Source organism: Pseudophryne corroboree, chromosome 2, assembly GCF_028390025.1.
Source record: "Pseudophryne corroboree isolate aPseCor3 chromosome 2, aPseCor3.hap2, whole genome shotgun sequence".
Taxonomy (NCBI): Eukaryota; Metazoa; Chordata; class Amphibia; order Anura; family Myobatrachidae; genus Pseudophryne; species Pseudophryne corroboree.
Genome location: NC_086445.1, coordinates 112842337 through 112865382, shown reverse-complemented (window position 1 = coordinate 112865382; position 23046 = coordinate 112842337). Strand labels below are relative to the sequence as shown.

Sequence of the window (23046 nt, the reverse complement as noted above, 5' to 3'; positions counted from 1 at the left end):
GCCTGGGCAGGCGCGGGCTGAGATGCCGGCTGTCCCAAAGCTGCGTCATCGAACCTTTTATGTAAGGAGTTGATACTGTCGGTTAATACCTTCCACATATCCATCCACTCAGGTGTCGACCACGCAGGGGGTGACATCACACATATCGGCACCTGCTCGCCTCCACATGCCTCCTCAAACATGTCGACACAGCGGTACCGACACACCGCGCACACACACAGGGAATGCTCTGACTGAGGACAGGACCCCACAAAGTCCTTTGGGGAGACAGAGAGAGAGTATGCCAGCACACACCACAGCACTATATAATCAGGGATTTACACTAACACAAAGTGATTTTTCCCTATAGCTGCTTTACATATACAGTTTGCGCCTAAATTTAGTGCCCCCCCTCTCTTTTTTACCCTTTGAGCCTGGAAACTGCAGGGGAGAGCCTGGGGAGCTGTCTTCCAGCTGAGCTGTGAAGAGGAAATGGCGCCAGTGTGCTGAGGGAGATGGCCCCGCCCCCTTCACGGCGGACTTCTCCCGCTCTTATATTAATATTATGGCAGGGGATTTTTGCACATATATAGTTTTTCAGACTATATTATGTGCTGTTTGCCAATGTAAGGTACTCTAATTGCAGCCCAGGGTGCGCCCCCCCCCCCCCCCGCCCCCCCCCCCCGCCCCCCGCCCCCCCCCCCCCGCCCCCCCCCGCCCCCCCCCCCGCCCCCCGCCCCCCCCCCCCCCCGCCCCCCCCCCCCCCCCCCCCCCCCGCCCCCCCCCCCCCATCAGCGACCGGAGTATGTGGTGTGCATAGGGAGCAATGGCGCACAGCTGCAGTGCTGTGCGCTACCTTAATGAAGACCGGAGTCTTCAGCCGCCGATTTCCAGGATGTTCTTCTTGCTTCTGGCTCTGCAAGGGGGACGGCGGCGCGGCTCCGGGACCGGACGACCGAGGCTGGGCCTGTGTTCGATCCCTCTGAAGCTAATGGTGTCCAGTAGCCTAGAAGCCCAAGCTACCTGCAAGCAGGTAGGTTCGCTTCTCTCCCCTAAGTCCCTCGTAGCATTGAGTCTGTTGCCAGCAGATCTCACGGAAAATAAAAAACCTAATAAATACTTTCTTTACTAGAAGCTCAGGAGAGCCCCTAGTGTGCAACCAGCTCGAGCCGGGCACAGATTCTAACTGAAGGTCTGGAGGAGGGGCATAGAGGGAGGAGCCAGTGCACACCAGATAGTACCTAATCTTTCTTTTAGAGTGTCCAGTCTCCTGCGGAGGCCGTCTATTCCCCATGGTCCTTACGGAGTACCCAGCATCCACAAGGACGTCAGAGAAATAGGTCTTACAGAACCGTCCGGTTTCGGGACCACAAAAAGAGTGTTGAGTAGTAGCCTCTTCCCTGCTGGTTCAAGGGAACCCTGATAATTACTTGCTGTAGACACAGCGTTTGAATTGCAGCTAACACTACATTCCGATCTGGTGTAGAAGCTGGTAATGCCGACTTGAAAAATCGGCGCGGGGGCACCTCCTCGAATTCCAGTTTGTAACCCTGGGAAACTATTTCCAACACCCAAGGATTCAGGTCTGAGCTGACCCAGGCCTGGCTGAAAAGTCGAAGACGTGCCCCCACCGCAGTGCGGAGTCCCGCAGGGGAGCCACAGCGTCATGCCGAGGATTTTGTAGTAGCCGGGGAGGACATTTATTCCTGGGCACCGGCCGAAGCGGGTGCTCTTTTCCCTCTAGCCTTACCTCTGGCAAGGTAGGAGGACCCCCGACCTCTTCTGGACTTTTGCAACCGAAAGGACTGCATCTGATACAGTGGTATTTTCTTTTGCTGTTGGGGAATGGTAAAAATAAGATTTTACTTACCGATAAATCTATTTCTCGTAGTCCGTAGTGGATGCTGGGGACTCCGTCAGGACCATGGGGATTAGCGGCTCCGCAGGAGACAGGGCACAAAAGTAAAAGCTTTAGGATCAGGTGGTGTGCACTGGCTCCTCCCCCTATGACCCTCCTCCAAGCCTCAGTTAGGATACTGTGCCCGGACGAGCGTACACAATAAGGAAAGATTTTGAATCCCGGGTAAGACTCATACCAGCCACACCAATCACACTGTACAACCTGTGATCTGAACCCAGTTAACAGCATGATAACAGCGGAGCCTCTGAAAAGATGGCTCACAACAATAATAACCCGATTTTTGTACCAATAACTATGTACAAGTATTGCAGACAATCCGCACTTGGGATGGGCGCCCAGCATCCACTACGGACTACGAGAAATAGATTTATCGGTAAGTAAAATCTTATTTTCTCTAACGTCCTAGTGGATGCTGGGGACTCCGTCAGGACCATGGGGATTATACCAAAGCTCCCAAACGGGCGGGAGAGTGCGGATGACTCTGCAGCACCGAATGAGAGAACTCCAGGTCCTCTTTAGCCAGGGTATCAAATTTGTAGAATTTTACAAACGTGTTCTCCCCCCGACCACGTAGCTGCTCGGCAGAGTTGTAATGCCGAGACCCCTCGGGCAGCCGCCCAGGATGAGCCCACCTTCCTTGTGGAATGGGCATTTACATATTTTGGCTGTGGCAGGCCTGCCACAGAATGTGCAAGCTGAATTGTACTACACATCCAACTAGCAATCGTCTGCTTAGAAGCAAGAGCACCCAGTTTGTTGGGTGCATACAGGATAACAGCAAGTCAGTTTTCCTGACTCCAGCCGTCCTGGAAACCGATATTTTCAGGGCCCTGACAACATCTAGCAACTTGGAGTCCTCCAAGTCCCTAGTAGCCGCAGGTACCACAATAAGCTGGTTCAGGTGAAACGCTGAAACCACCTTAGGGAGAAACTGGGGACGAGTCCGCAGCTCTGCCCTGTCCGAATGGACAATCAGATATGGGCTTTTGTGAGACAAAGCCGCCAATTTTGACACTCGCCTGGCCGAGGCCAGGGCCATCATGATGGTCACTTTCCATGTGAGATATTTCAAATCCACAGATTTGAGCGGTTTAAACCAATGTGATTTGAGGAATCCCAGCACTACGTTGAGATCCCACAGTGCCACTGGAGGCACAAAAGGGGGTTGTATATGCAGTACTCCCTTGACAAACTTCTGGACTTCAGGAACTGAAGCCAATTCTTTCTGGAAGAAAATCGACAGGGCCGAAATTTGAACCTTAATGGACCCCAATCTGAGGCCCATAGACACTCCTGTTTGCAGGAAATGCAGGAATCGACCGAGTTGAAATTTCTTCGTGGAGCCTTCCTGGCCTCACACCACGCAACATATTTTCGCCACATGTGGTGATAATGTTGTGCGGTCACGTCCTTCCTGGCTTTGACCAGGGTAGGAATGACCTCTTCCGGAATGCCTTTTTCCCTTAGGATCCGGCGTTCAACCGCCATGCCGTCAAACGCAGCCGCGGTAAGTCTTGGAACAGACATGGTACGTGCTGAAGCAAGTCCCTTCTTAGCAGCAGAGGTCATGAGTCCTCTGTGAGTATCTCTTGAAGTTCCGGGTACCAAGTCCTTCTCGGCCAATCCGGAGCCACGAGTATAGTTCTTACTCCTCTACGTCTTATAATTCTCAATACCTTGGGTATGAGAAGCAGATGGGAAACACATACACCGACTGGTACGCCCACAGTGTTACCAGAACGTCCACAGCTATTGCCTGAAAGTCTCTTGACCTGGCGCAATACCTGTCCAGTTTTTTGTTCAGGCGGGACGCCATCATGTACACCTTTGGTCTTTCCCAACGGTTCACAATCATGTGGAAAACTTCCCGATGAAGTCCCCACTCTCCCGGGTGGAGGTCGTGCCTGCTGAGGAAGTCTGCTTCCCAGTTGTCCACTCCCGGAATGAACACTGCTGACAGTGCTATCACATGATTTTCCGCCCAGCGAAAAATCCTTGCAGTTTTTGCCATTGCCCTCCTGCTTCTTGTGCCGCCCTGTCTGTTTACGTGGGCGACTGCCGTGATGTTGTCCCACTGGATCAATACCGGCTGACCTTGAAGCAGAGGTCTTGCTAAGCTTAGAGCATTATAAATTGCCCTTAGCTCCAGTATATTTATGTGGAGAAAAGTCTCCAGACTTGATCACACTCCCTGGAAAAAAAAAATTTCCCTGTGCGACTGCTCCCCAGCCTCTCAGGCTGGCCTCCGTGGTCACCAGCATCCAATCCTGAATGCCGAATCTGCGGCCCTCTAGAAGATGAGCACTCTGTAACCACCACAGGAGAGACACCCTTGTCCTTGGAGATAGGGTTATCCGCTGATGCATCTGAAGATGCGATCCGGACCATTTGTCCAGCAGATCCCACTGAAAAGTTCTTGCGTGGAATCTGCCGAATGGAATCGCTTCGTAATAAGCCACCATTTTTCCCAGGACTCTTGTGCAATGATGCACTGACACTTTTCCTGGTTTTAGGAGGTTCCTGACTAGCTCGGATAAATCCCTGGCTTTCTCCTCCGGGAGAAACACCTTTTTCTGGACTGTGTCCAGAATCATCCCTAGGAACAGCAGACGTGTCGTCGGAAACAACTGCGGTTTTGGAACATTTAGAATCCACCCGTGCTGTCGTAGAACTACTTGAGATAGTGCTACTCCGACCTCCAACTGTTCTCTGGACCTTGCTCTTATCAGGAGGTCGTCCATTTTCTTCGAAGAAGAATCATCATTTTGGGCATTACCTTGGTAAAGACCCGGAGTGCCGTGGACAATCCAAACGGCAGCGTCTGAAACTGATAGTGACAGTTCTGTACCACGAACCTGAGATACCCTTGGTGAGAAGGGCAAATTGGGACATGGAGGTAAGCATCCCTGATGTCCCGGGACACCATATAGTCCCTTTCTTCCTGGTTCGCTATCACTGCTTTGAGTGACTCCATCTTGATTTGAACCTTTGTAAGTGTTCAAATATTTCAGATTTAGAATAGGTCTCACCGAGCCTTCTGGTTTCAGTACCACAATATAGTGTGGAATAATACCCCTTTCCTTGTTGTAGGAGGGGTACTTTGATTATCACCTGCTGGGAATACAGCTTGTGAATTGTTTCCAATACTGCCTCCCTGTCGGAGGGAGACGTTGGTAAAGCAGACTTCAGGAACCTGCGAGGGGAAACGTCTCGACTTTCCAATCTGTACCCCTGGGATACTACTTGTAGGATCCAGGGGTCCTGTACGGCTCCAGCGTCATGCTGAGAACTTGGCAGAAGCGGTGGAGGGCTTCTGTTCCTGGGAATGGGCTGCCTGCTGCAGTCTTCTTCCCTTTCCTCTATCCCTGGGCAGATATGCTTATGGGGACGAAAGGACTGAGGCTGAAAAGACGGTGTCTTTTTCTGCATAGATGTGACTTAGGGTAAAAACGGTGGATTTCCCAGCAGTTGCCGTGGCCACCAGGTCCGATGGACCGACCCCAAATAACTCCTCCCCTTTATACGGCAATACATCTTTGTGCCGTTTGGAATCTGCATCACCTGACCACTGTCGTGTCCATAAACATCTTTTGGCAGATATGGACATCGCACTTACTCTTGATGCCAGAGTGCAAATATCCCTCTGTGCATCTCGCATATATAGAAATGCATTCTTTAAATGCTCTATAGTAAATAAAATACTGTCCCTGTCAAGGGTATCAATATTTTCAGTCAGGGAATCCGACCAAGCCACCCCCGCGCTGCACATCCAGGCTGAGGCGATCGCTGGTCGCAGTATAACACCAGTATGTGTGTATATACTTTTTAGGATATTTTCCAGCCTCCTATCAGCTGGCTCCTTGAGGGCGACCGTATCTGGAGACGGTACCGCCACTTGTTTTGATAAGCGTGTGAGCGCCTTATCCACCCTAAGGGGTGTTTCCCAACGCGCCCTAACTTCTGGCGGGAAAGGGTATACCGCCAATAATTTTCTATCGGGGGAACCCCGCGCCTCATCACACATTTCATTTAATTTATCTGATTCAGGAAAAACTATAGGTAGTTTTTCCACACCCCACATAATACCCTTTTTTGTGGTACTTGTAGTATCAGAAATATGTAACACCTCCTTCATTGCCCTTAACAAGTAACGTGTGGCCCTAAAGGAAAATACGTTTGTTTCTTCACCGTCGACACTGGAGTCAGTGTCCGTGTCTGTGTCTGTGTCGACCGACTGAGGTAAAATGGGCATTATAACGTCCCTGACGGTGTTTTAGACGCCTGGACAGATACTAATATGTTTGCCGGCCGTCTCATGTCGTCAACCGACTAGCAGCGTGTTGACATTATCACGTAATTCCTTAAATAAGCCATCTATTCCGGTGTCGACTCCCTAGAGAGTGACATCACCATTACAGGCAATTTGCTCCGCCTCCCAACATCGTCCTCATACATGTCGACACACACGTACCGACACACAGCACACACACAGGGAATGCTCTGATAGAGGACAGGACCCACTAGCCCTTTGGGAGACAGAGGGAGAGTTTGCCAGCACACACCAAAAACGCTATAATTATACAGGGACAACCTTTATATAAGTGCTTTTCCCTTATAGCATTTTAATATATGTAGTCATATCGCCAAATCAGTGCCCCCCCTCTCTGTTTTAACCCTGTTTCTGTAGTGCAGTGCAGGGAGAGCCTGGGAGCCTTCCCACCAGCATTTCTGTGAGGGAAAATGGCGCTGTGTGCTGAGGAGAATAGGCCCCGCCCCCTTTTCGGCGGGCTTCTTCTCCCGTTTTTCTGAGACCTGGCAGGGGTTAAATACATCCATATAGCCCCCAGGGGCTATATGTGATGTATTTTTAGCCAGAATAAGGTACTATCATTGCTGCCCAGGGCGCCCCCCCCCAGCACCCTGCACCCTCAGTGACCGCTGTTATGAAGTGTGCTGACAACAATGGCGCACAGCTGCAGTGCTGTGCGCTACCTTATGAAGACTGAAAAGTCTTCTGCCGCCGGTTTCTGGACCTCTTCATTTTTCGGCATCTGCAAGGGGGTCGGCGGCGCGGCTCCGGGACGAACCCAAGGGTGAGACCTGTGTTCCGACTCCCTCTGGAGCTAATGGTGTCCAGTAGCCTAAGAAGCCAATCCATCCTGCACGCAGGTGAGTTCACTTCTCTCCCCTAAGTCCCTCGATGCAGTGAGCCTGTTGCCAGCAGGACTCACTGAAAATAAAAAAAACCTAACAAAACTTTTACTCTAAGCAGCTCTTTAGGAGAGCCACCTAGATTGCACCCTTCTCGGCCGGGCACAAAAATCTAACTGAGGCTTGGAGGAGGGTCATAGGGGGAGGAGCCAGTGCACACCACCTGATCCTAAAGCTTTTACTTTTGTGCCCTATCTCCTGCGGAGCCGCTAATCCCCATGGTCCTGACGGAGTCCCCAGCATCCACTAGGACGTTAGAGAAAATAAGAATTTACTCACCGGTAATTCTATTTCTCATAGTCCGTAGTGGATGCTGGGGACTCCGTAAGGACCATGGGGATTAGTGGCTCCGCAGGAGACTGGGCACAACTATAAAGAAAGCTTTTAGACTACTGGTGTGCACTGGCTCCTCCCACTAAGACCCTCCTCCAGACTTCAGTTAGGATACTGTGCCCGGAAGAGCTGACACAATTAGGAAGGATTTTGAATCCCGGGTAAGACTCATACCAGCCACACCGTATAACTCGTGATACAATACCCAGTTAACAGCATGATAACAACTGAGCCTCTCAACAGATAGCTCAACAATAACCCTTTAGTTAAGCAATAACTATATACAAGTATTGCAGACAATCCGCACTTGGGATGGGCGCCCAGCATCCACTACGGACTATGAGAAATAGAATTACCGGTGAGTAAATTCTTATTTTCTCTAACGTCCTAAGTGGATGCTGGGGACTCCGTAAGGACCATGGGGATTATACCAAAGCTCCCAAACGGGCGGGAGAGTGCGGATGACTCTGCAGCACCGAATGAGAGAACTCAAGGTCCTCCTCAGCCAGGGTATCAAATCTGTAGAATTTTGCAAACGTGTTTGCCCCTGACCAAGTTGCAGCTCGGCAAAGTTGAAGAGCCGAGACCCCTCGGGCAGCCGCCCAAGAAGAGCCCACTTTCCTCGTGGAATGGGCTTTTACTGATTTAGGATGCGGCAGTCCAGCCGCAGAATGTGCAAGCTGAATCGTACTACAGATCCAGCGAGCAATAGTCTGCTTTGAAGCAGGTGCACCCAACTTGTTGGGCGCATACAGCATAAAGAGCGAGTCAGTCTTTCTGACTCCAGCTGTCCTGGAAACATAAATTTCCAGGGCCCTGACTACATCCAACAACTTGGAAGCCTCCAAGTCATTTGTAGACGCAGGCACCACGATAGGTTGGTTAAGATGAAAAGCTGATACCACTTTGGGGAGAAACTGGGACGAGTCCTCAATTCTGCCCTATCCATATGGAAAATCAGATAAGGGCTTTTACATGACAAAGCCGCCAATTCTGAAACACGCCTGGCCGAAGCCAAAGCCAATAACATGACCACTTTCCACGTGAGATATTTCAAATCCACGGTTTTCAGTGGCTCAAACCAATGTGACTTTAGGAAATCCAACACCACGTTGAGATCCCAAGGTGCCACTGGAGGCACAAAAGGGGGCTGAATATGCAGCACTCCCTTAACAAAAGTCTGAACTTCAGGTAGTGAAGCCAATTCTCTCTGGAAGAAAATCGATAGAGCCGAAATCTGGACCTTAATGGAACCCAATTTTAGGCCCATAGTCACCCCTGACTGTAGGAAGAGCAGGAACCGGCCCAGCTGAAATTCTTCCGTTGGGGCCTTCCTGGCCTCACACCACGCAACATATTTTCGCCATATGCGGTGATAATGGTTTGCGGTTACTTCTTTCCTAGCTTTAATCAGCATAGGAATGACTTCCTCCGGAATGCCCTTTTCCTTCAGGATCCGGTGTTCAACCGCCATCCCGTCAAACGCAGCCGCGTTAAGTCTTGGAACAGACAGGGCCCCTGCTGCAGCAGGTCTTGTCTGAGCGGTAGAGGCCATGGGTCCTCTGACATCATTTCTTGAAGTTCCGGATACCACGCTCTTCTTGGCCAATCCGGAACAATGAGTATAGTTCTTACTCCTCTTCTCATTATCCTCAGTAACTTTGGTATGAGAGGAAGAGGAGGGAACACATAAACCGATCGGTACACCCACGGTGTTACCAGAGCGTCCACAGCCATCGCCTGCGGGTCTCTAGACCTGGCGCAATATTTTTCTAGCTTTTTGTTTAGGCGGGACGCCATCATGTCCACCTGTGGTTTTTCCCACTGGTTTACAATCATTTGAAAGACTTCTGGATGAAGTCCCCACTCTCCCGGGTGGAGGTCGTGCCTGCTGAGGAAGTCTGCTTCCCAGTTGTCCACTCCCGGAATGAACACTGCTGACAGTGCTAACACGTGATTTTCCGCCCATCGGAGAATCCTTGTGGCTTCTGCCATTGCTGTCCTGCTTCTCGTGCCGCCCTGTCGATTTACATGGGCGACCGCCGTGATGTTGTCTGACTGGATCAGCACCGGCTGGTTTGGAAGCAGGGGTTTTTCCTGACTTAGGGCATTGTAAATGGCCCTTAGTTCCAGAATATTTATGTGCAGGGAAGTCTCCTGACTTGACCATAGTCCTTGGAAGTTTCTTCCCTGTGTGACTGCTCCCCAGCCTCGAAGGCTGGCATCCGTGGTCACCAGGACCCAGTCCTGTATGCCGAATCTGCGGCCCTCTAGAAGATGAGCACTCTGCAGCCACCACAGCAGAGACACCCTTGTCCTCAGAGACAGGGTTATCAGACGATGCATCTGAAGATGCGATCCGGACCACTTGTCCAACAGGTCCCACTGAAAGGTTCTTGCATGAAACCTGCCGAATGGAATCGCCTCGTAGGAAGCTACCATTTTTCCCAGGATCCGCGTGCAGTGATGCACCGACACCTGTTTTGGTTTTAGGAGGCCTCGGACTAGAGATGACAACTCCTTGGCCTTTTCCTCCGGGAGAAACACTTTTCTCTGTTCTGTGTCCAGAACCATCCCTAGGAACAGCAGGCGTGTCGTAGGGACCAGCTGTGACTTTGGAATGTTTAGAATCCAGCCGTGCTGTTGTAGCACTTCCCAAAATAGTGCTACCCCTACCAACAACTGCTCTCTGGACCTCGCCTTTATCAGGAGATCGTCCAAGTACGGGATAATTAAAACTCCCTTCTTTCGAAGGAGTATCATCATTTCCGCCATTACCTTGGTAAAGACCCTCGGAGCCGTGGAGAGACCGAACGGCAACGTCTGGAATTGGTAATGACAATCTTGTACCACAAACCTGAGGTACTCCTGGTGAGGATGGTAAATGGGGACATGTAGGTAAGCATCCTTGATGTCCAGCGATACCATGTAATCCCCCTCGTCCAGGCTTGCAATAACCGCCCTGAGCGATTCCATCTTGAACTTGAATTTTTTGATATACGTGTTCAAGGATTTCAAATTTAAAATGGGTCTCACCGTACCGTCCGGTTTCGGTACCACAAACATTGTGGAATAGTAACCCCTTCCTTGTTGAAGTAGGGGCACCTTTACTATCACTTGTTGTGAACACAGCTTTTGAATTGCCTGTAACACTGCCTCCCTGCCTGAGGGAGTGGTTGGCAAGGCAGATTTGAGGAAACGGCAGGGGGGAGACGTCTCGAATTCCAGTTTGTACCCCTGAGATACTACTTGAAGGATCCAGGAATCCACCCGTGAGCGAGCCCACTGATTGCTGAAATTTTTGAGACGGGCCTCCACCGTACCTGGCTCCGCCTGTGAAGCCCCAGCGTAGAGGAAGCGGGGGAGGACTTTTGCTCCTGGGAACTGGCTGTATGTTGCAGCTTCTTTCCCCTACCTCTGCCTCTGGGCAGAAAGGACGCGCCTTTAACCCGCTTGCCCCTATTGGGCCGAAAGGACTGTACCTGATAATACGGTGCTTTCTTTGGTTGTGAGGGAACATGGGGTAAAAATGTAGACTTCCCAGCTGTTGCTGTGATAACGAGGTCCGAGAGACCATCCCCGAACAATTCCTCACCCTTATAAGGCAGAACTTCCATGTGTCGTTTGGAATCTGCATCACCTGTCCACTGCCGAGTCCATAACCCTCTCCGGGCAGAAATGGACATTGCACTAATTTTGGATGCCAGCCGGCAAATATCCCTCTGTGCATCCCTCATGTATAAAAGTGCGTCTTTTATATGCTCTACGTTTAGTAAAATAGTGTCCCTGTCTAGGGTATCTATATTTTCTGACAGGGAATCTGACCACGCAGCAGCAGCACTGCACATCCAGGCTGAAGCTATAGCCGGTCTCAAAATAACACCTGTGTGTGTATATATAGATTTCAGGATAGCTTCCTGCTTTCTATCAGCAGATTCCTTCAGGGCGGCCGTATCCGGAGACGGTAGTGCCACCTTTTTTGACAAGCGTGTGAGCGCTTTATCCACCCTAGGGGATGTTTCCCAGTGTGCCCTATCCTCTGGCGGGAAAGGGTACGCCATTAGTAACCTCTTAGAAATTACCAGTTTTTTATCAGGGGAAGCCCACGCTTCTTCACACACTTCATTTAACTCTTCAGATGGAGGAAAAGCTACTGGTAGTTTTTTCTCTCTAAACATTATACCCTTTTTTGTGGTACCGGGGGTAACACATTTTTCATTGCCTCAATCATGTAACGTGTGGCCCTACTGGAAGTTACATTAGTCTCCTCGTCGTCGACACTGGAGTCAGTATCCGTGTCGACATCTGTGTCAACCATCTGAGGTAGCGGGCGTTTTAGAGCCCCTGATGGCTTTTGAGACGCCTGGGCAGACACAAGCTGAGAAGCCGGCTGTCCCACATTTGGTATGTCGTCAAACCTTTTATGTAAGGAGTCGACACTATCACGTAATTCCTTCCACAGCACCATCCACTCAGGCGTCGACCCCGCAGGGGGTGACATCACATTTACAGGCATATGCTCCGCCTCCACATAAGCCTCCTCATCAAACATGTCGACACAGCCGTACCGACACACCGCAAACACACAGGGAATGCTCTGACAGAGGACAGGACCCCACAAAGCCCTTTGGGGAGACAGAGAGAGAGTATGCCAGTACACACCAGAGCGCTATATAACACTGGGATCCCACTATCAATGAGTGTTTTCCCTTATAGCTGCTGTTTTATATATCTTATATATATATATATATAATATCTATACTGCGCCTAAATATAGTGCCCCCCCTCTCTTTTTTACCCTTCTGTAGTATTCAGACTGCAGGGGAGAGCCAGGGAGCTTCCTTCCAGCGGAGCTGTGAGGGAAAAATGGCGCCAGTGTGCTGAGGGAGAAGCCCCGCCCCCTTTTCGGCAGACTTTCTCCCGCTTTTTCTGGAATACTGGCAGGGGTAATTTTACATCTATATAGCCTCTAGGACTATATATGATGTATATTTGCCAGCCAAGGTGTCATATATTGCCCTCAGGGCGCCGCCCCCCCCCCCCCCCCCCCAGCGCCCTGCACCCATCAGTGACCGAAGTGTGAGGTGTACATGAGGAGCAATGGCGCACAGCTGCAGTGCTGTGCGCTACCTTGGTTAAGACCGAAGACTTCTGCCGCCGATTTTCCGGACCTCTTCGTGCTTCTGGCTCTGCACGGCGGCGTGGCTCCGAGAACGAACACCAAGGTAGGGTCCTGCGGTCGATCCCTCTGGAGCTAATGGTGTCCAGTAGCCTAAGAAGCCCAAACTACCACCTGTTAGGTAGGTTCGCTTCTTCTCCCCTTAGTCCCTCGCTGCAGTGAGTCTGTTGCCAGCAGATCTCACTGTAAAATAAAAAACCTAAATATACTTTCTTTCTAGGTGCTCAGGAGAGCCCCTAGTGTGCATCCAGCTCAGCCGGGCACAAGAATCTAACTGAAGTCTGGAGGAGGGTCTTAGTGGGAGGAGCCAGTGCACACCAGTAGTCTAAAAGCTTTCTTTATAGTTGTGCCCAGTCTCCTGCGGAGCCGCTAATCCCCATGGTCCGTACGGAGTCCCCAGCATCCACTTAGGACGTTAGAGAAAAATTTGATTTACCTGCGGTAGCTGTGGAAACCAAGTCCGTCAGCCCATCCCCAAACAATACGTCTCCCTTATAGGGTAGGACTTCCATTTGCTTTTTTGTATCCGCATCACCCGTCCATTGGCGAGTCCATAAGGATCGTCTCGCTGAGATAGACATGGCATTGGCTCTGGAAGCCAGCAATCCAATATCCCTTTGAGCATCTCTCATAAATAAGACTGCATCTTTAATATGGGCTAGAATTAACAATACAGTATCTCTCCCATGGTACCAAATTCAGCCGTTAGATCATCTGTCCATGCTGAAATTGCGCTACATACCCATGCCGACGCAATTGTCGGTCTTAGCACAGCTCTAGTATGCGAATAAATAGACTTTAAAGTAGTCTCCTGCCTGCGATCCGCAGGATCCTTGAGGGTCGCTGTGTCTGGAGACGGTAGCGCCACTTTCTTGGACAGGCGCGTTAAGGCCTTGTCCACAGTGGGAGGTGATTCCCAACGCACCCTGTACTGTTTAGGGAAGGGGTATGCCATATAAATTCTTTTGGGGATCTGCTGTCTCATTTCCGGAGTCTCCCAAGCCTTTTCAAAGAACCCATTTAGTTCATGAGATGTGGGAAAATTTATAATCTGTTTCTTTCACTTAAACATGTGTACCCTCGTGTCTGGAACAGAGGGTTCATCAGCAATATGCAACACATCCCTTATTGCCACAATCATACACTGAATGCTTTTTGTCACCTTAGGGTGCAATTTTACTTCATCATAGTCGACACTGGAATCAGAGTCCGTGTCGGTAGTAGTGTCCACAATTTGTGCCAAGGGACGTTTTTGAGACCCCAACGGGCCCTGTGAGACGGTCCAATCCGAGGATTGACCCCCTGATGCCTCCCGATTCAGCCTTATCAAGCCTCTTATGTAAAAGAAGCCACACTTGCATTAAACATATGCCACATGTCCATCCATTCCTGAGTCGGCACAACCGACGGGGACACACCACTCATTTTGCTCCACCTCCTCCTTGGAGAAGCCTTCCGCCTCAGACATGTCGACACACACGTACCGACACCCCACACACACAGGGATATACCTATAAGGGGACAAATCCCCAACCAGGCCCTTTGGAGAGACAGAGAGAGAGTATGCCAGCACACACCCAGCGCTCAAATAACACTGGAAAAGCAAAATGACCAGATAGCGCTTTTTTAAATACTATCCAAATTTCCACTCACTGCGTTACCAATGTGCCCCCCCTCCTCTTTTTCCAGCCTGTGAAGTGTTCAGCAGGGGCGAGACCGGGGGGCCAGCGTTCTCATGCAGCTTCTGTGGAGAAAATGGCGCTGTTAGTGCTGAGGATCAAGCTCCGCCCCCCCAACGGCGGGCATCGGTCCCAGTGCAATTGTAATAAAATGGCGGGGGATCTGTGATTTACTGCCTCCGCAGCCTAATCATACTCTATTGTGCCCAAAATTGAGGATCATTGCTGCCAAGGGCGCCGCGCCCCCCCCCGGCGGCTCCGGGACGAACCCCAGGGTGAGACCTGTGTTCCGACTCCCTCTGGAGCTAATGGTGTCCAGTAGCCTAAGAAGCAGAGCCTATCAGTTAAGTAGGTCTGCTTCTCTCCCCTCAGTCCCACGATGCAGGGAGCCTGTTGCCAACTGGACTCCCTAATTATTTTTCTACAGAAAACTCAGGAGAGCTCTCTGCTGTGTCCCCTTTCTCCTCTGGGCACAGAATCTAACTGAGGTCTGGAGGAGGGGCATAGAGGGAGGAGCCAGTGCACACCCATAGGAAAAGTTCTTTTTAGGTGCCCATGTCTCCTGCGGAGCCCGTCTATACCCCATGGTCCTTACAGAGTCCCCAGCATCCTCTAGGACGTAAGAGAAAAGTGGAGGAAGAGTTTGGTGCATTCAATTTTATGGTTCGTGTAGCTAAAAAACTTGTTAAAGAGAAAGGTATACTTTCCACACCTAATCCAAAACCAGGGAAGGTGCTGACAGAAGAAACTGCAAATGTCAGAAACTTTTATGATTCTGATGATATAAGTCGCATCATGCCCAATAAGAAAGACTTTGTTTCGGTAAAAATGACAGATGGAAAAAGAGTTCATGCTCAGAAACGGTTGGTTTTAAGCAAGTAAACACAGCAGCTATTGGCACACACAGTCACATGTACAATGCAGAAATGATTACAAACAACAATAAAACTGCACTTGGCTAGCAATACTAAGTAAGTGGACTACTAAGTAAAGCTATGTATGAATACAGACATAACAATGCACAGTAAAGACTGAATGTATATCACAGGATACTTGTACTAAATATCACTGTAGTTATGCACTTGTTCTTAACTAACACTGTCTAAACAATATGTAGAGTATTTAAGTGTCCTGTAAATGCACAGCGCTGATGAGGCAGACGGCTTTACAGAGGAGACATTGCCCAGCAGTTCCAGGATCAGCGCAGCTCAGTGTAATGGTGCACAAACGCTGACAGGGGGTGAGGGAGAAGAGAGATGAAGCTCCAGGGCAGGAAAATTTACTCTAAATGGCGCCCAGGGGTTACAGGTCAGAGCCTTATCCCCTTGCTGGACTTCACTACCGAGTGGTGCTGGCCTAAATAAAATGGATTATAGCCTAATCCGAACTGTGCCCTTGCCCTGGTGGTTAGTGGGGTCCCTGTACTGCCACAGTGTCCACGCCAGCGCAAGCGGCCTGCCTCCTAATGGCCGCAGCTGATCGCGATTTCCAGCTGGTCCTGCCTGGGGGACCCTCTTACCTCCTCCCCGAGTGCAGCCACGCAATCCCGGAGAAATTCGGTTAGTGTGCGCGCCCTGGGTGAAGAACCGGAGCCTCCGCTGTAATTACCCGGCAACCAGGGATGCGGGAGTATACACCGCCGCTGGGGGAGGAGATAGAATATCTAGCGCTAGAGTGCCTCTGTTGCAGCCTTTGTAGTCTTCTATCTTCTTTAAAATAGCTCTTCTTAGGGCTGCTGGAGCAGCCCTGCCTGTTAGCTGCCTGCACTGCAGGCACCAATTTACAAACTGAGCTCCTATGCACGGAGGCGGGGATATAGAGGAGGCGGCGCTGAGCATCTTGGGAACAGTCAAAGCTTTTAGCCTGTTAGTGCATCGCATCAAGATCCTACTCTACACCCCGATGTTATTCCCTGTGGAATACCAGTGTACCCCGCTGCAGAAATAGACATTATGCTTTTTCAATCTCCGTTTTAAAGGGGTTGCACGGACAAAAGATCCAGGTGCCAGGGCATTTAATCCAATTGGCTGAGTTGTCAGCATAGTGTGTACCCAACATTAACCTTAAGGGGTGTACTCAATTAGAGTCGGAAACTGCCATCTTGTCGGAAAGACGTCAGTTTCCGACAGAAATAGGTTAGAAGGGGTTCCGACCTATTCAATCTGAGCTCCGTTTTTCCAACAAGTCGGAAAATCCGACTTGTCGGAATACACGTGGATTGGCGGCTTCAGCCGCCGAGCCACGTGGATTGTCGAAAGCGGGGCCTAACCAGACAGGTTTTAGCCCCGTTTCTGACAACGACAATCCAACTTATTAAAAAAAAAGTCAGTTTGACACTGTCAGGACCAGGCCAAAACTGTCGGGTTTGGCCCAGCATTGAATAGAGTGCTGTCGGGTCCTTTCCGACGCTATTGAATACGGCCCTAAAAGTTACTAATATTTTATACAATAAAACATCCTTTGTCTGAAAGGATAACCTACCTCTTGGGGATTTGAAGTACAGAATATGAGCTCTCATTATATTAACATTAATAAATGTTATAAATAGTGAAAACAACTAATTATTAATTGTTGAAAATTTGCTATCAGGCAGAAGCCTACTGGACTTGAGAACATTGATCAGATAAATAAAACAAATATGAATACACGCACCTTTTGTAGAGAGCAATAGAAAGGTTTTCAAATTCTTCAACAATCAAATTAGATACACTACTCTCTATCATCGTATTTCTTTCTTTCAGCTTTCCCAAAGTCTGGTTTTAATGAGAAAGAAAATAAAAAATATACAGGTCGAGTATCCCATATCCAAATATTCAGAAATACGGAATATTCCGAAATACAAATTTTTTGGAGTGAGACTGAGATAGTGAAACATTTGTTTTCTGATGGCTCAATGTAAACAAACTTTGTTTAATACACAAAGTAATTATAAATATTGTATTAATTGACCTTCAGGCTGTGTATAAGGTGTATATGAAACATAAATGAATTGTGTGAATGTAGACACACTTTGTTTAATGCACAAAGTTATTAAAAATATTGTCTAAAATGACCTTCAGGCTGTGTGTATAAGGTGTATATGAAACAGAAATGTATTCTGTGCTTAGACTAGAGTCCCATCACCATGATATCTCATTATGGTATGCAATTATTCCAAAATATGGAAAAATCCGATATCCAAAATACCTCTGGTCCCAAGCATTTTGGATAAGGGATACTCAACCTGTATAAATATTTTAGAATAATTAGTTGGAAGAATGTTTTCCCTCCACATCCATCAATTAAAAACAGTTTTATAAATTAAACATCAACTTATGAAATATGATAAGAGCAAAAAATAATCACTGAACTCAAATTATTAAAATAACTCAATCTATATAAAAAGGAACAAAGCACAACCTTATTTTCCCATTTTGAGTACCCATGTATTATAGCCATCAGATGAAATTAGGTAGATCAGATGGAGATCTAAGAAATTGACAGGGTCTACCAAAACCCCTGTATACCCCTCATCCGAGAGCAGAAACACCCCACATGTGGTTTAAACAAGATCGCATCATGTCGAAATCTGATGGCCCTCATTGTTTCACAAGATGCAGTAAGAATTCCAGATGTTGAAACTTTTCCCAGCAGTGAAGGGAATGTCTGCTGAAGAAGTCTGCTTCCCAGTATCCACTAAGGAAATAAATACCGATAAAATCGCAGGAACCTTTTGCTCCATACAGCACGATTCTCCTTTTCTCCCTCATAGCCAGCCCTTGGCGAGTTTATTATAATTATTCTGACTTACAGTGCTTGGTATTGTGGATTGTGAACAGACACTATATTCTTTTTCTTTGATTTTTATAAGCCAAAACCAGATTGTTAAAAAGACTGCTTTGACTTTTACAGATCCCAAAGCCTGAAACTGGGCATGCAGCTAGAGAGCCTGCCAGCCGTGAAAAACAGCGTGTGGTCAGCATCATCCAGTCAGACATGGTAACTGGGCATTCAGTCATCCCACAACCACCAGCAGAGCAAAAGTTTGACCCATAGGCATGGTATTAAGAGCTTAATGGTCAAACTTCAGTAAGATCAGCTGGAGTTAAAATTCAAATACATGTGGAAAGATTAAATGCAACTGTTTATGGTGCAATACCATGAAGGTGGACAGTACATTTCCACATACCTTCTTACCATAGAGAATCAACACCTGTCTATGAGCTACAAGGCACCTCACCATGTAGGGAGAAGATCTCATCTATTAAAAAAACCAACAGGTGCTGTACACGAGTCAAACAGAAGTCTCACAAGATTATACACTGAGCCAGGCCAAATGTGTTAAACTTGAGAATCCACACATGAACCTTCAAGGGCAGGACTGTCTCCCAAACAAGGACAAAACAAGGTTAGAGAATAAGCAATCACCTCGCTAGAGAGCAGGAGAGGCAAATAAAACATCCGGACCAGGTTTGATCCATGCGTTCACCACTAAGCACACCAATTAAGAGCAAGATAAGCTAGAAGCTATTCTTGAGCTTAATAAGTGAATAAGCTGGAATCTCTAATACCTCACTGTCCTGATGCCCAATGTGTGCATGAAAGCACATTAAATCCTCCATGCCATGGTACAAGGAAAACACTGGAGCAAAACTCCCCAATACTCACCCTTCTGTTAAGAAATCAGACTGTCACAATAGTGCAGAAAGTAAAATGAAAAAACAAAAGGGTAAAGAAGCTCTCCTTATTGGGGCACCTAGCACGTAAAAAAGAGAGTTATGGTAGACTTACCTTTCTAACCTCTTTTTCTTCGAGGTCCATAGGGTCCAAAGGGATAACAGCATGGGTTATAGGTGATTGGTACCCAGGCAGATCTTTACAGATAAGCCTTTTCAGAAACCCCAGGATGCATCAGTCCCTCTCCTTAAAACCCCGCCTCCATGCCCAGGCAGGTAACTTTGGGAAAAAAAACAAAAGCAGGAAGAGGATAAAGAGAGAAGAAAGATCCGATAAACATTAGAGCACTCTCTCACAGATAGGAAAAGGGAACCAGTGACCAATGCTGTAAACCAATATAGGCCAGGTGCGTCAGGGTGGGTGCTCTGTGGACCTCGAAGAAAGAGTTAAAAGGTAAGTCTACCATAACTCTCCATTTCTTCTTCGAGTTCCATAGGGATCCACAGGGATGACAACAAGGATGTCATAAAGCACTGCTTCAAGAGTAGGGAAGCTCCTGAGCAGATTGTAGTATCCGGTGTCCAAATGAAGCATCTCCTGGGAGGCAAATGAATATAAGGCATAAAACCTAGGAAGAGAGTGAATAGAACATGACATAGCCACCTTGCACAACTGTTCAGAGGACACGCTGCCCATGATGGTCCTACATACCGAGTAGAATGAGCAGAGAAAAAAGCTGGGACTTGAAGACAAACTTGAGAGCAAGCTTGATCGATTGCCATTCTAATCCATCTGGCAAGAATCTGTTTATTAGCTGGCCAACCACATCTGTGAATACCATAAAGGATGAAGAGGGTAACAGATCTCCTTAGTGAACTGGTTCGGTTGACACTGATATGGAGTGCACGAACCACGTCCAAAGAAAACTCTGTATTGGAGAGAAAAGAGTAGACAAAGACCAAAACCACAATTTCCTCATTCATATGAAAATGAGAAACCACGTTAGGTAAATAACCCGGTCTAGTACAAAGTACAGCTCTGTACGGATGAAAAGAGGGAACAGGAGAGAACATCCAGGTCAGACACCCATCTGGCAGATGCAATTGACAGAAGGAATAAGGTATTCGCAATAAGCCATTCAGGTCAACCGTTTCCAAAGGTTCAAAAGGAGCCTGTTGAAGAGCGTCCAGAACCAGACTGAACCGGTGGAGCAACAGGAAGGACGTGGGGAGGCGAGAACATCCAATAATGGAGCAATTCTGTATTAAAACAATACAGACAAAAGCAGAAATATGCACTTTTAGAGAAGCCAGGCGAAGTCCGAAGCTTAATCCCCATTGTAGGAAAGCCAGAATTCTGGAAATCCGAAAGACTGCAGGGGTCATAGTTCCTGAAGGAACACCACTGGAAGTAAGCATGCCATACCTGAGTAGTAGATGCTGGCAGAGGCCAGCTTTTGGGCCTTAAGCATTGTTTGCACAACTGGGCAAGGAAAGCCTCAGTATGGAAGACTCAAGAGCAAAGCCGTAAAAGACAGACATTGCAGGTCCAGATGCAGACACGGTCCCTGAGACAAGAGGTCGTGGTATTGTGGAAGTGGAACTTCCAAGGAGAGGCCTTGTAGGTCGAGAACCAATGGCGTCTAGGCCACGGAGGGGCTACCACAATGAGGATGCCTCCCTCCTGTTTGAGTTTCTGCAGAACCCTTGGCAGAAGGGATACTTGTAGAAAATCAGGATTTTGGTACCTACCGAAAAATCCCTTTCTCCGATTCCACAAGGGCCACTGGAGCGCAGATACAATGGGGAAATAGTAGGCAGTAACTGGGAGCTGGCACTTTAAATTTATAACTATGTGACTAGCTCCTCCCCTACACTGCTGTGAGGTGACTTGGGGTAAAAAGGTGGATTTCCCAGCCGTTGCCGTGGCCACCAGGTCCGATAGACCGACCCCAAATAACTCCTCCCCTTTATACGGCAATACTTCCATATGCCGTTTGGAATCCGCATCAACTGACCACTGTCGCGTCCATACCCCTCTTCTGGCAGAAATGGACATCGCACTTACTCTTGATGCCAGGGTGCAAATATCCCTCTGTGCATCACGCATATATAGAAATGCATCCTTTAAATGCTCTATAGTCAATAATATATTGTCCCTGTCCAGGGTATCAATATTTTCAGTCAGGGAATCCGACCAAGCCACCCCAGCACTGCACATCCAGGCTGAGGCGATTGCTGGTCGCAGTATAATAACAGTATGTGTGTATATACTTTTTAGGATATTTTCCAGCTTCCTATCAGCTGGTTCCTTGAGGGCGGCCATATCAGGAGACGGTAACGCCACTTGTTTTGATAAGCGTGTGAGCGCCTTATCCACTCTAGGGGGTGTTTCCCAACGCGCCCTAACCTCTGGCGGGAAAGGGTATAATGCCAATAATTTTTTAGAAATTAGCAGTTTTTTATCGGGGGAAACCCACGCTTCATCACACACCTCATTTAATTCATCTGATTCAGGAAAAACTACGGGTAGTTTTTTCACACCCCACATAATACCCTTTTTTGTGGTACTTGTAGTATCAGAAATGTTCAAAACCTCCTTCATTGCCGTGATCATGTAACGTGTGGCCCTACTGGAAAATACGTTTATTTCCTCACCGTCGACACTGGAGTCAGTGTCCGTGTCAGTGTCTGTATCGACCTGAGGTTTCGGGCGTTTTATAGCCCCTGACGGTGTTTGAGACGCCTGTACAGGTATTAACTGATTTGCCGGCTGTCTCATGTCGTCAACAGTCTTTTGTAAAGTGCCGACACTATCACGTAATTCTTTCCATAAGACCATCCAGTCAGGTGTCGACTCCGTAGGGGGTGACATCACTAACACAGGCAATTGCTCCGCCTCCACACCATTTTCCTCCTCATACATGTCGACACAGCGTACCGACACACAGCACACACACAGGGAATGCTCTGATAGAGGACAGGACCCCACTAGCCCTTTGGGGAGACAGAGGGAGAGTTTGCCAGCACACACCAGAGCGCTATATATATATACAGGGATAACCTTATATAAGTGTTTTTCCCTAATATAGCTGCTGTATATATTTATATGCCAATTTAGTGCCCCCCCTCTCTTGTTTTACCCTGTTTCTGTAGTGCAGGACTGCAGGGGAGAGTCAGGGAGCCTTCCTCCAACGGAGCTGTGAGGAAAAAATGGCGCCAGTGTGCTGAGGAGATAGGCTCCGCCCCTTCTCGGCGGCCTTTCTCCCGCTTTTTTAGGAAAAATTGGCAGGGGTTAAATGCATCCATATAGCCCAGGAGCTAGATGTGATGTATTTTTTGCAAAAAAAAGGTGTTTTATTGCTTCCCAGGGCGCCCCCCCCAGCGCCCTGCACCCTCAGTGACCGGAGTGTGAAGTGTGCTGAGAGCAATGACGCACAGCTGCGGTGCTGTGCGCTACCTTATTGAAGACAGGACGTCTTCTGCCGCCGATTTTCCGGACCTCTTCACTCTTCTGGCTCTGTAAGGGGGCCGGTGGCGCGGCTCCGGGACCCATCCATGGCTGGGCCTGTGATCGTCCCTCTGGAGCTAATGTCCAGTAGCCTAAGAAGCCCAATCCACTCTGCACGCAGGTGAGTTCGCTTCTTCTCCCCTTAGTCCCTCGGTGCAGTGAGCCTGTTGCCAGCAGGTCTCACTGAAAATAAAAAACCTACTTTAAACTTTTACACTAAGCAGCTCAGGAGAGCCCCTTAGCCTGCACCCGTCTCGTTCGGGCACATAAATCTAACTGAGGCTTGGAGGAGGGTCATAGGGGGAGGAGCCAGTGCACACCAGGTAGTCCTAAAGCTTTTTACTTTTGTGCCCAGTCTCCTGCGGAGCCGCTATTCCCCATGGTCCTTTCGGAGTCCCCAGCATCCACTAGGACGTTAGAGAAATAAGAATTTACTCACCGGTAATTCTATTTCTCGTAGTCCGTAGTGGATGCTGGGAACTCCGTAAGGACCATGGGGAATAGACGGGCTCCGCAGGAGACTGGGCACTCTAAAAGAAAGATTAGGTACTATCTGGTGTGCACTGGCTCCTCCCTCT

General features: G+C 48.6%; 1 protein-coding gene across 4 annotated transcripts in view; it reads right to left on the bottom strand.

Moving 5' to 3' along the window:
- RNF17 (ring finger protein 17) overlaps positions 1-23046 on the bottom strand; it is a 1464292-nt gene that overhangs the window by 1157236 nt on the left and 284010 nt on the right. For all 4 annotated transcript variants that reach the window (XM_063951617.1, XM_063951615.1, XM_063951616.1 and 1 more), the window contains one exon: positions 16955-17055. In XM_063951617.1, coding sequence (XP_063807687.1) covers positions 16955-17055 — 101 coding nt within the window. The remainder of the gene's footprint in view (positions 1-16954; positions 17056-23046) is intronic.